Source organism: Panulirus ornatus, chromosome 9 (assembly GCF_036320965.1).
Source record: "Panulirus ornatus isolate Po-2019 chromosome 9, ASM3632096v1, whole genome shotgun sequence".
Lineage (NCBI taxonomy): Eukaryota > Metazoa > Arthropoda > Malacostraca > Decapoda > Palinuridae > Panulirus > Panulirus ornatus.
The window spans coordinates 35330449-35343748 of record NC_092232.1 but is presented as its reverse complement, the minus strand read 5'-3'; the positions used below and the strand labels follow the sequence as shown (position 1 = coordinate 35343748).

The following is a 13300-nucleotide window of genomic DNA, read 5'->3' as shown; positions in this document are numbered from 1 at the left end:
TAATATGACCACGGGTAGACAGCATCTCCATGCACGAACCACACATTTCCTACCCTGCCTCTCTATGTTCGCCAAAGGTAACAGGGCAGCATGAGTGTAAATCTCTCTCTCTGTAATACACAAATAACAATCACCATATAGAGGGCGAGGTGGCATTACCACACATGATACATTTACAAGTACGGAACCTGGTGACCATGCTGCCGACTGCTATCTTATATATGCGCTCCCTCCATATTTTTTTCATTTTTCTTTAATAGATGAAAATATATGTTACACTTTTCTTAGTTGTTATATTATTCTTATACGTTCTTTCTTTTATAAGAGAGAAATAATGCACAGTGTAAATATGATGAATGTCGATGTTTCGGCGACCGATCTGATGAGATCCAATGGAGAAATAATTAATATATTGTTTTGACTGGCCACGAATCTTTTCCTTTCCCTTGCCAGATCATTTGAACACAACTTGAGCAATCTGGATCGCACTCATTGTAAACTTGTGGTATAGTTCGGGTAATTTCGAGGTTTTGTCGTGTGACTTTACTTGGGTTGACCCGCATCAAGATGGAAGGGGGCGGATCTAATGCTATATCCATTATCCCAGCCCAGCAGATACTCAAGGTAGTTTTATGACATTGTCATGTTAAAACTGCAGTGGATCTGAAACATAAACACACGACTTTATCTAAGTAAAAGTGTGGTAGTCTATATATATGCTTTGTTAACATGGTGTTCATATTCTCAAGTGTAAATCATCCCTCGTTTTCCCTGATCTTCATTACCTTCACCGCCTGTTCACCAAACATACAATAAATAAATAGTGATAATTTTGACCAACACACGGCCGAGGTGTCTAGCATTATCTGGCTCAGTTTGTTTTAGATAGTTTGGGTAAATTACTAGTTCAAGTGTAGTTTCAGTTTAGGGGCACCACCAAAAAAAAAAATTTTTTATACAGATTTTGATGAAACTTTTTTTTATTGGACTCGTAAAATACTTTGTTCTGTAACTGATGATAATTAGGTGTGGTATTCACAGTGGTGTCCCTCTGGGTTCTTTCCTATTACCTCCTGCCCTTCATTTCTTCATAAATGATCTCTTATCATCTAACCTTGTTCACTCATATGCTCATGAATTCACCCAACATATTTCAGCTCATTGCTATTATTGACAGAACTTCAACTGCTATCATATTTCATTAATTAATCAGTTTTATATCAGTACTGATGGGTTTTCTAAGATTTTTATATCATTGCACAATTACTGAATACTGAGCACTTTGCACTTATTTTAGAAAGGTTGTAATATAGTTTTAATCAAGAAAATCTTCGAAAAAATTGCTGTGATATCAATAATTAAGAATATTTTGTTGTTATACATGTGTCTGCAAAACTTTGTGAATAGAACCTTCATAAATCGGGAATAAGTGTACAAAGATTAAAAAGAGTAAGAGATCTATGTAATTAGAACAAATCAAAAACTTAAGATTGAGGAAAGTAGGAGATCTATGTAATTAGAACAAATTAAGAACTTAAGATTAAAGAGTAAGAGATCTATGTAATTAGAACAAATTAAAATCTTAAGATTAAAGAGAGTAAGAGATCTATGTAATTAGAACAAATTAAGAACTTAAGATTAAAGAGAGTACGAGATCTATGTAATTAGAACAAATTAAAATCTTAAGATTAAAGAGAGTAAGAGACCTATGTAATTAGAACAAATTAAAATCTTAAGATTAAAGAGAGTAAGAGATCTAAGTAATTAGAACAAATTAAAAACTTAAGATTAAAGAGAGTAAGAGATCTATGTAATTAGAACAAAAACGTAAGATGAAAGAGAGTGAGAGCTATGTAATTAGAACAAAAACGTAAGATTAAAGAGAGTGAGAGCTACATAATTAGAACATATTAAAAACAAGATTAAAGAGAGTAAGAGATCTATGTAATTACAACAAATTAAAAACTAAGACTAAAGAGAGTAAGAGATCTATATGATTAGAAAAAATCAAAAATATTCAGTGAGTTCTCATAATGGTAAAGTAAGAGGGAGTTAAGAACACGTGCCCCTGCCTCTGCTCATTTCCCATGCCATCAACTCCAGCACAGCTTTCCATATGTTTTCAAGATTGCTTTTTCACTTCTAGGTCACTGACATGAGTCTGTTTTCAGTTTTGAGTCTTGTACTTGACTGGATGCTTACGGTCTCTTGTTAAACTTAGAACTGTGCCTAGATCTGTAGTTCTTTTCTTTTTTGCTTTTCTATATATTATGCAGTTTGTACCCTGATACATTCTTATGATTTTTTCTCTCCCCTTGACAGTTCCTTCATCATGTAATTGACAATTTGTGTGGGGGAAGAGCTGTCTCCCATGAGTTGTGTAAAGAATGCCCACTTGATAAATTTTGGCTTGCTGTGAAACAAGCTAAAGCAATTGTGCAAGATGTCACCATTGGAAAGTTGACAGAGGAAGAGGTAAGGCTATAACAGATTCTTATCATTCTTAAGGTATTGTGTAGGGACACTGTGGAAGAAGCTTATTCAATGTAATGTAAATATCAGAATGCATACTTTTTTACTGTTCTTCAGTAAATATCAGAATGCATTCTTTTTTACTATTCTTCAGTTAATATCAGAATGCATTCTTTTTTCCTGTTCTTCAGTTAATATCAGAATGCATACTTTTTTACTCTTCTTCAGTAAATATCAGAATGCATACGTTTTTACTGTTCTTCAGTAAATATCAAAATGCATACTTTTTCACTGTTCTTTAGTAAATATCAGAATGCATACTTTTTCACTGTTCTTCAGTAAAAGCTCCAGGACTAGCCTGAGAGTAATCCAGTCTATCTTGCAGAAAGTTCTAAGTTGTGAACCCACCTCAAAAACATACTGTAATCATAATGCCCAACAGTATACATCTTTGTGAGGATCTTAGCCAGAAAACCTTTTTAACAATTTATTCACAATGATATGGAAACAAAAACCAATTGTTATTTACTTTCAATAATTTTCATAACTAAAAAAGTTATGTATGGAAAGATGATTTCATACCATTTGGATGAATATAGTGTACTTAAAACTGTATGGGTATAGATTGTTCTGTGTTGATTAGACCTTTTCTTTAGCTGATCACACTTTTTAGTACTTAAGTTTTTTTTTTTTTTTTTTTTTTTTTTTTATACTTTGTCGCTGTCTCCCGCGTTTGCGAGGTAGCGCAAGGAAACAGACGAAAGAAATGGCCCAACCCCCCCCCCCCCATACACATGTACATACACACGTCCACACACGCAAATATACATACCTACACAGCTTTCCATGGTTTACCCCAGACGCTTCACATGCCTTGCTTCAATCCACTGACAGCACGTCAACCCCTGTATACCACATGACTCCAATTCACTCTATTTCTTGCCCTCCTTTCACCCTCCTGCATGTTCAGGCCCCGATCACACAAAATCTTTTTCACTCCATCTTTCCACCTCCAATTTGGTCTCCCTCTTCTCCTCGTTCCCTCCACCTCCGACACATATATCCTCTTGGTCAATCTCTCCTCACTCATTCTCTCCATGTGCCCAAACCATTTCAAAACACCCTCTTCTGCTCTCTCGACCACGCTCTTTTTATTTCCACACATCTCTCTTACCCTTACGTTACTTACTCGATCAAACCACCTCACACCACACATTGTCCTCAAACATCTCATTTCCAGCACATCCATCCTCCTGCGCACATCTCTATCCATAGCCCACGCCTCGCAACCATACAGCATTGTTGGAACCACTATTCCCTCAAACATACCCATTTTTGCTTTCCGAGATAATGTTCTCGACTTCCACACATTTTTCAAGGCTCCCAAAATTTTCGCCCCCTCCCCCACCCTATGATCCACTTCCGCTTCCATGGTTCCATCCGCTGACAGATCCACTCCCAGATATCTAAAACACTTCACTTCCTCCAGTTTTTCTCCATTCAAACTCACCTCCCAATTGACTTGACCCTCACCCCTACTGTACCTAATAACCTTGCTCTTATTCACATTTACTCTCAACTTTCTTCTTCCACACACTTTACCAAACTCAGTCACCAGCTTCTGCAGTTTCTCACATGAATCAGCCACCAGCGCTGTATCATCAGCGAACAACAATTGACTCACTTCCCAAGCTCTCTCATCCCCAACAGACTTCATACTTGCCCCTCTTTCCAGGACTCTTGCATTTACCTCCCTTACAACCCCATCCATAAACAAATTAAACAACCATGGAGACATCACACACCCCTGCCGCAAACCTACATTCACTGAGAACCAATCACTTTCCTCTCTTCCTACACGTACACATGCCTTACATCCTCGATAAAAACTTTTCACTGCTTCTAACAACTTGCCTCCCACACCATATATTCTTAATACCTTCCACAGAGCATCTCTATCAACTCTATCATATGCCTTCTCCAGATCCATAAATGCTACATACAAATCCATTTGCTTTTCTAAGTATTTCTCACATACATTCTTCAAAGCAAACACCTGATCCACACATCCTCTACCACTTCTGAAACCGCACTGCTCTTCCCCAATCTGATGCTCTGTACATGCCTTCACCCTCTCAATCAATACCCTCCCATATAATTTACCAGGAATACTCAACAAACTTATACCTCTGTAATTTGAGCACTCACTCTTTTCCCCTTTGCCTTTGTACAATGGCACTATGCACGCATTCCGCCAATCCTCAGGCACCTCACCATGAGTCATACATACATTAAATAACCTTACCAACCAGTCAACAATACAGTCACCCCCTTTCTTAATAAATTCCACTGCAATACCATCCAAACCTGCTGCCTTGCCGGCTTTCATCTTCCGCAAAGCTTTTACTACCTCTTCTCTGTTTACCAAATCATTTTCCCTAACCCTCTCACTTTGCACACCACCTCGACCAAAACACCCTATATCTGCCACTCTGTCATCAGACACATTCAACAAACCTTCAAAATACTCATTCCATCTCCTTCTCACATCACCGCTACTTGTTATCACCTCCCCATTTACGCCCTTCACTGAAGTTCCCATTTGCTCCCTTGTCTTACGCACCCTATTTACCTCCTTCCAGAACATCTTTTTATTCTCCCTAAAATTTACTGATAGTCTCTCACCCCAACTCTCATTTGCCCTTTTTTTCACCTCTTGCACCTTTCTCTTGACCTCCTGTCTCTTTCTTTTATACTTCTCCCACTCAATTGCATTTTTTCCCTGCAAAAATCGTCCAAATGCCTCTCTCTTCTCTTTCACTAATACTCTTACTTCTTCATCCCACCACTCACTACCCTTTCTAAACAGCCCACCTCCCACTCTTCTCATGCCACAAGCATCTTTTGCGCAATCCATCACTGATTCCCTAAATACATCCCATTCCTCCCCGACTCTCCTTACTTCCATTGTTCTCACCTTTTTCCATTCTGTACACAGTCTCTCCTGGTACTTCCCCACACAGGTCTCCTTCCCAAGCTCACTTACTCTCACCACCTTCTTCACCCCAACATTCACTCCTCTTTTCTGAAAACCCATACTAATCTTCACCTTAGCCTCCACAAGATAATGATCAGACATCCCTCCAGTTGCACCTCTCAGCACATTAACATCCAAAAGTCTCTCTTTCGCACGCCTGTCAATTAACACGTAATCCAATAACGCTCTCTGGCCATCTCTCCTACTTACATAAGTATACTTATGTATATCTCGCTTTTTAAACCAGGTATTCCCAATCATCAGTCCTTTTTCAGCACATAAATCTACAAGCTCTTCACCATTTCCATTTACAACACTGAACACCCCATGTATACCAATTATTCCCTCAACTGCCACATTACTCACCTTTGCATTCAAATCACCCATCACTATAACCCGGTCTCGTGCATCAAAACCGCTAACACACTCATTTAGCTGCTCCCAAAACACTTGCCTCTCATGATCTTTCTTCTCATGCCCAGGTGCATATGCACCAATAATCACCCACCTCTCTCCATCAACTTTCAATTTTACCCATATTAATCGAGAATTTACTTTCTTACATTCTATCACATACTCCCACAACTCCTGTTTCAGGAGTATTGCTACTCCTTCCCTTGCTCTTGTCCTCTCACTAACCCCTGACTTCACTCCCCAGACATTTCCAAACCACTCTTCCCCTTTACCCTTGAGCTTCGTTTCACTCAGAGCCAAAACATCCAGGTTCCTTTCCTCAAACATACTACCTATCTCTCCTTTTTTCACATCTTGGTTACATCCACACACATTTAGGCACCCCACTCTGAGCCTTCGAGGAGGATGATCACTCCCCGCGTGACTCCTTCTTCTGTTTCCCATTTTAGAAAGTTAATACAAGGAGGGGAGGATTTCCGGCCCCCCGCTCCCGTCCCCTCTAGTCGCTTTCTACGACACGCGAGGAATACGTGGGAAGTATTCTTTCACCCCTATCCCCAGGGATAATATACATATATATACACATACACACACACACACACACACACACACACATATGCACATACACACACACACACACACATACATATATATACATATGAAAAATGTAAGAACAATTTAGAAACAAACTTTTAGCTTGAAATGAATGAAAAAAATGAATGTCACATAATGGTTCAACCTCTGGCTATGGAAAAGGAAATGTACAATTTATTCACACAAACGTCAATAGCAGTTCTCATCAATTTCACCACTGTGTCAATAAGCTTCAATGTCTAAGCTACATTTTTCTCCAACTTCACTATTTTCTTGTCAAAAACACCATGCATGAAAACTATCACTCCATTAACACAACTATAAACATTTACTTCCCCTTTAAAAGTTCTGGGGAAGTCTGTCTCGATACACTGCGGCGAGGCGACGCGACGCTGACACAATCACTGTCACAATATCACTTCTGCCTCCTCAAGTCAATCTCTCAGCCACAGTGCCGGCCTTCATCGTCGAAATCGGTCTTCTTCCTCATTTGCCGAACCCGTCCTCTAATGTACTGACCCAACGAGGTCAAGGCTGATGAAGACGCTTCGAGACGCGTAGTTCCGCTGACTAGACTGTGATTGGCTGGGTAGCTTCAGACCCAGGGTCGAGTGCCTTGGCCTCCAGCGTCTGCAACTTGTTGACTCGGGGTCGCATCCCGCCGCCGCCAGGCCCACCAGATGGCAACAGCGTCGACAGCGAGACGGACCTGCTACATCCTGCGACGAACACGAGTCCTGGCAAAGCTCTTGTATGCAGCAGACATTGGGTTGATACAAAGAGGAACACGGTCACGTGCTAAGTGGCTCATTATGAACTTGTGAAGACGATCTTTCACCTGAGACATTGATCTCAACTCATTTCATTTCATTTTTTTTTTTTTTTTTTTTAAGTATGTACAATATCTTCTTTAATTCAACGTTTTCCTCCTATTTTGTGTCTTTATCAGTCTATAGCCAGCTCTTCAGTGGTAAAGCTTCCTTTTTTACTCTTGGTTTCCTCTGAAAGTTGATTATTTTACTTTTAGTGCCCCCTCACCTTCTCTAAATGAACCCATACTCTCTCTTGTATTTTCCAAGGGTCTTCTGAATTTTATCCCAGCTACAGATAGACTAGGTATATGGAACAGATGGCATACTTCCTCATGTCTTAAAGGACTGTGCATCTGATGTAGCTCTGATCTTTGCTCATGTATTTCATGTCTAAATACCCAGACATTTTATTTTTCTTGGATGCATGCCTTGATTCAACCCATCCCAAAGAGAGGAGACCATCCCAGTCATTTCAACTATCGTCCCTTCAATCTCATATCTCTTATTTCTAAAACCTTTGAAACTCTTCTCATCTCTTGATTTTCCCAAATATGGTACTTATTCTCCTCTTTCAGATCACCGATGTGGCTATTGTAGTACAAGGTCTACAAATGTATGTCTTTATTATACAACATTCCAAATTGTCATGAGCATCATAATTTAGCTGAAACTGTAGCTTACGCAATAATGAAAATGCTTGTTGTATATGGTACAGAATTCATTTTGCAAGACTCTTGTTTAGCAGAAAGGTTTAAAAAAATGGTGTTTTTCGATGCAGGAGTATTCTGTAGGTTTTTAATGTGGATTTGATATTAACAGGTAATTAACCTCCTGTTGCCATTTGGTGAAGAATTGGCAAAAAATGCTTATGAGGCTATATGTGCCCGGAAAGAAGAAATTAGGGAATCCTTATTGAGAGCAGCTTTACAAGATACTCATCATCTTAAAGATTTTGACTGGAATGTTAGGGTAAGTGCTGTCATTTTTGATATTCAGGGCATTATTGTGTAATGATACTCTGTATTATTGACATGATTCATACAAATTTAGGCATCAGTACAGAATCTGAGTGTTTTGGAATTTTACTGAACTTGTTTATGGCTTCTGTATACCTCTGACATATAGAACATACTCGTACCTCCTTCCAAAGTTTAATGATTCTCTCCTACCTTAACTCTCATTTGCCCTTTTTTTCGAACCCTGCACCTTCCTCTTAACCTCCTGCCACTTTCTCATATACATCTTCCAATCATTTGCACTCCTTCCTTGTAAGTACTGCCCAAACACCTCTGCTTTCTCTTTTACTAGCAACTTTACTTCTTCATCCCACCACTCACTACCCTTTTTAATATGCCTATCTCCCATCTTTCACATGCCACATGCATCTCTTGCTTATGCCATCACTGCTTCCCTAAATACCTCCCATTCCTCACCCACTCCCCTTTTTTCATTTGCTCTTACTTTTTGCCATTCTACATTCAATCTTTCCAAGCATTTCTTCACACAAGTCTCCTTTCCGAGCTCATTTACTCTCACCACTCTCTTCTCACCAACATTGTCTCCTCTTTCGAAAACCTTTACAAATCTTCACCCATGCCTCCACAAGATAGTAATCATACATCCCACCAGCTGCCCCTATCAGTACATTTACATCCAAAAGTCTCTGTTTTATACACCAATCAGTTAATACCTAATCTAATTATGCCCATTGACCATCTCTCCTACTCACATATGTATACTTGTGTATATCTCTCTTTTTTATCCCTGGGGATAGGGGAGAAAGAATACTTCCCACGTATTCCCTGCGTGTCGTAGAAGGCGACTAAAAGGGAAGGGAGCGGGGGGCTGGAAATCCTCCCCTCTCGTTTTTTTTTTAATTTTCCAAAAGAAGGAACAGAGAAGGGGGCCAGGTGAGGATATTCCCTCAAAGGCCCAGTCCTCTGTTCTTAACGCTACCTCGCTATCGCGGGAAATGGCGAATAGTATGAAAAAAAAAAAAAATCTCTTTTTAAACCAGGTATTCCCAATCACTAGTCTTTTTTTCATCATACAACTCCTCAAGCTCATCATCATTTCCGCCAGGTGCAAAAACACCAATAATCACCCATCTCTCGCCATCCAATTTCAACTTTACCCACATCAATCTAGAATTAGCTTTCTTACACTCTATCACACACTCCCACAGCTCCTGCTTCAGGAGTGGTGCTATTCCTTCCTTAAATCTTGTCCTCTCTCCAGTATATATATATTATTTGTATTATTTATTATACTTTTGTTGCTGTCTCATGCGTTAGCGAGGTAGCACAAGGTAACAGACGAGGGCTGGCCCAACCCACCTACATACAAATGTACATATATAAACACCCACACACACACACACACACATACATACATGTACGTTTCAACGTATACATACATATACATACACAAACATATACAAATCCATACTTGCTGCCTTCATCCGTACCTGTCGCCACCCGGCCACACACGAAATAGCATCCCCCTCCTCCAGCGAGGCAGCGCCAGGGATAAAAAAAAAAAAGGCCATCTTCGTTCACACTTAGTCTCTAGCAGTCATGTGTAATGTACCAAAACCACAGCTCCCTTTCCACATCCAGGCCCCACAGACCTTTCCATGGTTTACCCCAGATGCTTCACATGCTTTATCTTGTTTTTTCCTTTGTCTTTCTTAATTAAGAACCTACATATGGGGAAGACTAAGGTGAATTGGATGACAGAGAACGTATTTATTTGAGAAGGTAGCCACAATGAATAGATGTATAATGTATCAAAGTAATGAGTAATCATATTATGTACACAAAATTCTACCACAGCCACCTTGTTACACTATAGGAAACTATAAAACCGTCATAATTTTGTTGAATTATCTTCAAGCAGTGTAGGATTAGCATTCTTTTAAAAGATTAGTAGATAATGAGTTATATCTTAGCATCAGAATATTTTGATTTAATCAAAGGTGATATATAGACTAAGTTGTAAACCCTACTAATTAAGCCTTAGAAATTAAGCACTCAAAATGTCCTGTATGATATGCATTTATGCATACTTTTTTCTTTACCAGTTGGCTGTTTCAAGTGACAAGGTCTTAGATCTCAGTGAATCATTGCTGACACTTCACCTACATTCATCTTCACTGGAGAATAGAAATGCAGATAACCTCAGTGTTGAGATGACAGCAACTCAAGTAGATGCTTTACTGGACTGTCTAAAGGCCGCTCAAGAAATTATCAACAGACAACAATTTGAGTAGCCAACATCATTAAAGAGATTACGACATAAATGTTGATTAATTTAGATTTGTAAGGGGACCAAGATTATTAATCTAAAGTGGGAACTAAAGATGAGAAATGTAAAATAGTCTAATTTTTTCAGATTCTAATCAGAGCATGTGCAACTGAAATTTCTGTGTTTGCCAATTAAGAAATATGCTCACACACACACACACACACACACACACACACACTAGAGCTCTGCTTAGGTGTGTACAGATGTACGAGTGAAACATGATGCAGTTTTTCAAAAGTAAATGGACAAAATAGGGCTACAAGTCATGAACGATGAGATGTACATTTACTTAGCTTCAGTATTTTTCTCTAAAAATGATTACCATATTTCCCACCATATTAGACAGACTGCTACATTAGATGCATTCCTTATTTAGCAGGGAGTATTTAGAAAATAATAATGCTGAGGTATTGGCATAAGACATGCAAGGTGACCTTTGGGGACTTTTTTTTGGAAAATATTGCACCTTATATGGCAGGAACTGTTACTTAGGGGCATAAATCAGCATAGATTTGAAAAAAAAAATTCTGTTAACACAAAATAGCAAGATAAAACATTCCTTGGCAGTCTTGAAGTCCAGTGTATCCTCCAAGTAAATAACTTATTGGTTAGGTGATTCCAATACAGACCAGTTTCATAAGTAAAGAAGACCTAGTCTTTACTGCATCTGTCCTTCTCAATGACTGGTTCCAACTTAAGCATAAGCTGCCTTACCAGTTACAGTACAAACTGTGCAGGTTTTATCTGGCTTTCAAGCAATGAAGCCACACATAAGATAAGTATCCTTACCAATAAGTTCTCAACACATCATATGATGGATCTCAGCAGCTCTTTCTTGAATCATAGGTCATCACTGAGATACAGTTCCTGTAATCTATCCTTAATCTAGATGTGAAAATCCTCTAAAAGTGTTTGAGAAAACCTCTCTTCAGGCTGTCTTTCACAAATTCAAACTGATTGAGGTAGGGGCTTCTTACATTCCAATTCCTTGTTCTTACAATATTTATTTAGTTTAATTTATATTTAAGCCTGTATTCCCTTCTGATGCTGCATCCTTGTTCTTTCAATCTAAACAAGTCTATTTATATTTAGTGGAAAAATGTTTACACTTGTTATATGCCTTTCTTAAGGCTGAACAGCCTGTAATATACATTTACATAATATTTCAGTGATTTTTATTATCATTTGAATATCATTTGTGATTTAGTGATAAAAAAAAGGAACAGCAGTCAAGCATAGTGCAGGCTGACCTCAGTATGGGAAATTTGAGGGATGAGGGAAAGATCTCAACTCTGATGGGATGACAGACAGAACAGCACTGTGCTGTGATTACCTGAGACATGATTATGATGCCATTTGATTACCTTGGCCACTTTTGCTAACAGTGGTCAAATCTCCAATTTCTTGTTCCTCTAGAATACTCAAAAGTGTCCGGAAAGGAATTTTTTCACACAGTACCTGAGGGATTGGCTGCTGTACAGTCAAATGAATTTTGTTATTTAGACACTAATTCCTGTGTTTGTAATATATTCAAGTAAATAATATTTGAGGGCATACATTATTATCATTGTATAACACAAGGACCCATTTTATAGGGTCATGAGTGTTGAAAACCAACACAGAATCTTCATAGTAAGTTCTTAAAAAAGTTAAAAAAGTGAGAAAAAGGATTGTGTGGTGCAATGTTGTTTTCAATGAGGCCCATGCTGGCTCTCAGTGCCCTTGGTTACTGGGCTCATCCTGCTTGAGGTTACACCACAAGTGGAAAAGTCACCTTCAGCAAGGCTGTATCATAGTTGAAACAAAAGTAGTCTCATCAGAGAACTTCTTTCTTCAAGGGTGTCCATTCTGTCCCTGGTTCTGAGAGTAATGCAGCTGTGGAGCTACAGAAACCCCTGGTAAAAAGGCCATGGAGGATAACCAAGACCTTGTTTGAAGGAACTCCTGGATTAGTATATAATAATGATGTCAATTTCTTTCTTTCCAGCCTCAAAGATTGATGCACCCAACTGAAACTATTACAAGTGTAGGAAGGTAGTACTGAAAAGTATTTACCCTCTTTCATTCTTTCCTGTAAAACTCTAAGCTTGCTTTTCATAAGCAATATATGGTTTTTCTTCCATTTGTTTTTCCTTAAGATTGTTGAAGATGGAAGGAGTGGAGATTTTTACTCGTCATCAGAGGTTAACAGGCCTTCTTTCATTTGTATTTCACAGCTAAGCTATCATGATAGGGTAACAGGCCTTCCTTTATTTGTATTTCACAACTAAGCCATCATCATAGGCTAATACGCCCTCGTTCATTTGTATTTCACATCTAAGCCGTGACCATAGGCTACGAGGCTTTCTTTTATCTGTTTCACATCTAAGCTGTCATCAAAGGCTAAGAGGCCTTCTATAATTTGTATTTTACATCTAAGCCATCATCAATAGCTAACAGGCCTTCTTTTGTTTGTATATCACATCCAAGATGTCCTCATAGGCTGACAAGCCTTCTTTTACATGTACTTCACATCTAAGAACTATGTGCAGAACAGCCTTGTGTTCATTTACATTTACTTTGAATTTACTATTCTCACACTCCCTTCCAACCCTTTACACTTATCAATAGCAATTGTGTTGTTTCTCAAAAGTAGTTTATTTATATACATGATTGTCATTTCCAA

At 38.6% G+C, this 13300-nt stretch overlaps 1 protein-coding gene across 1 annotated transcript; it reads left to right on the top strand.

Moving 5' to 3' along the window:
- Positions 1-465: 465 nt before the first annotated feature.
- On the top strand, positions 466-11801 carry LOC139750331 (COMM domain-containing protein 8-like). The gene is made up of 4 exons (XM_071665008.1): positions 466-624; positions 2323-2475; positions 8149-8298; positions 10412-11801. Exons 1-4 carry the CDS (start codon positions 568-570, stop codon positions 10598-10600), a joined length of 549 nt encoding a protein of 182 aa, XP_071521109.1. The 5' UTR covers positions 466-567; the 3' UTR covers positions 10601-11801.
- The last annotated feature ends 1499 nt before the right edge of the window (positions 11802-13300 follow it).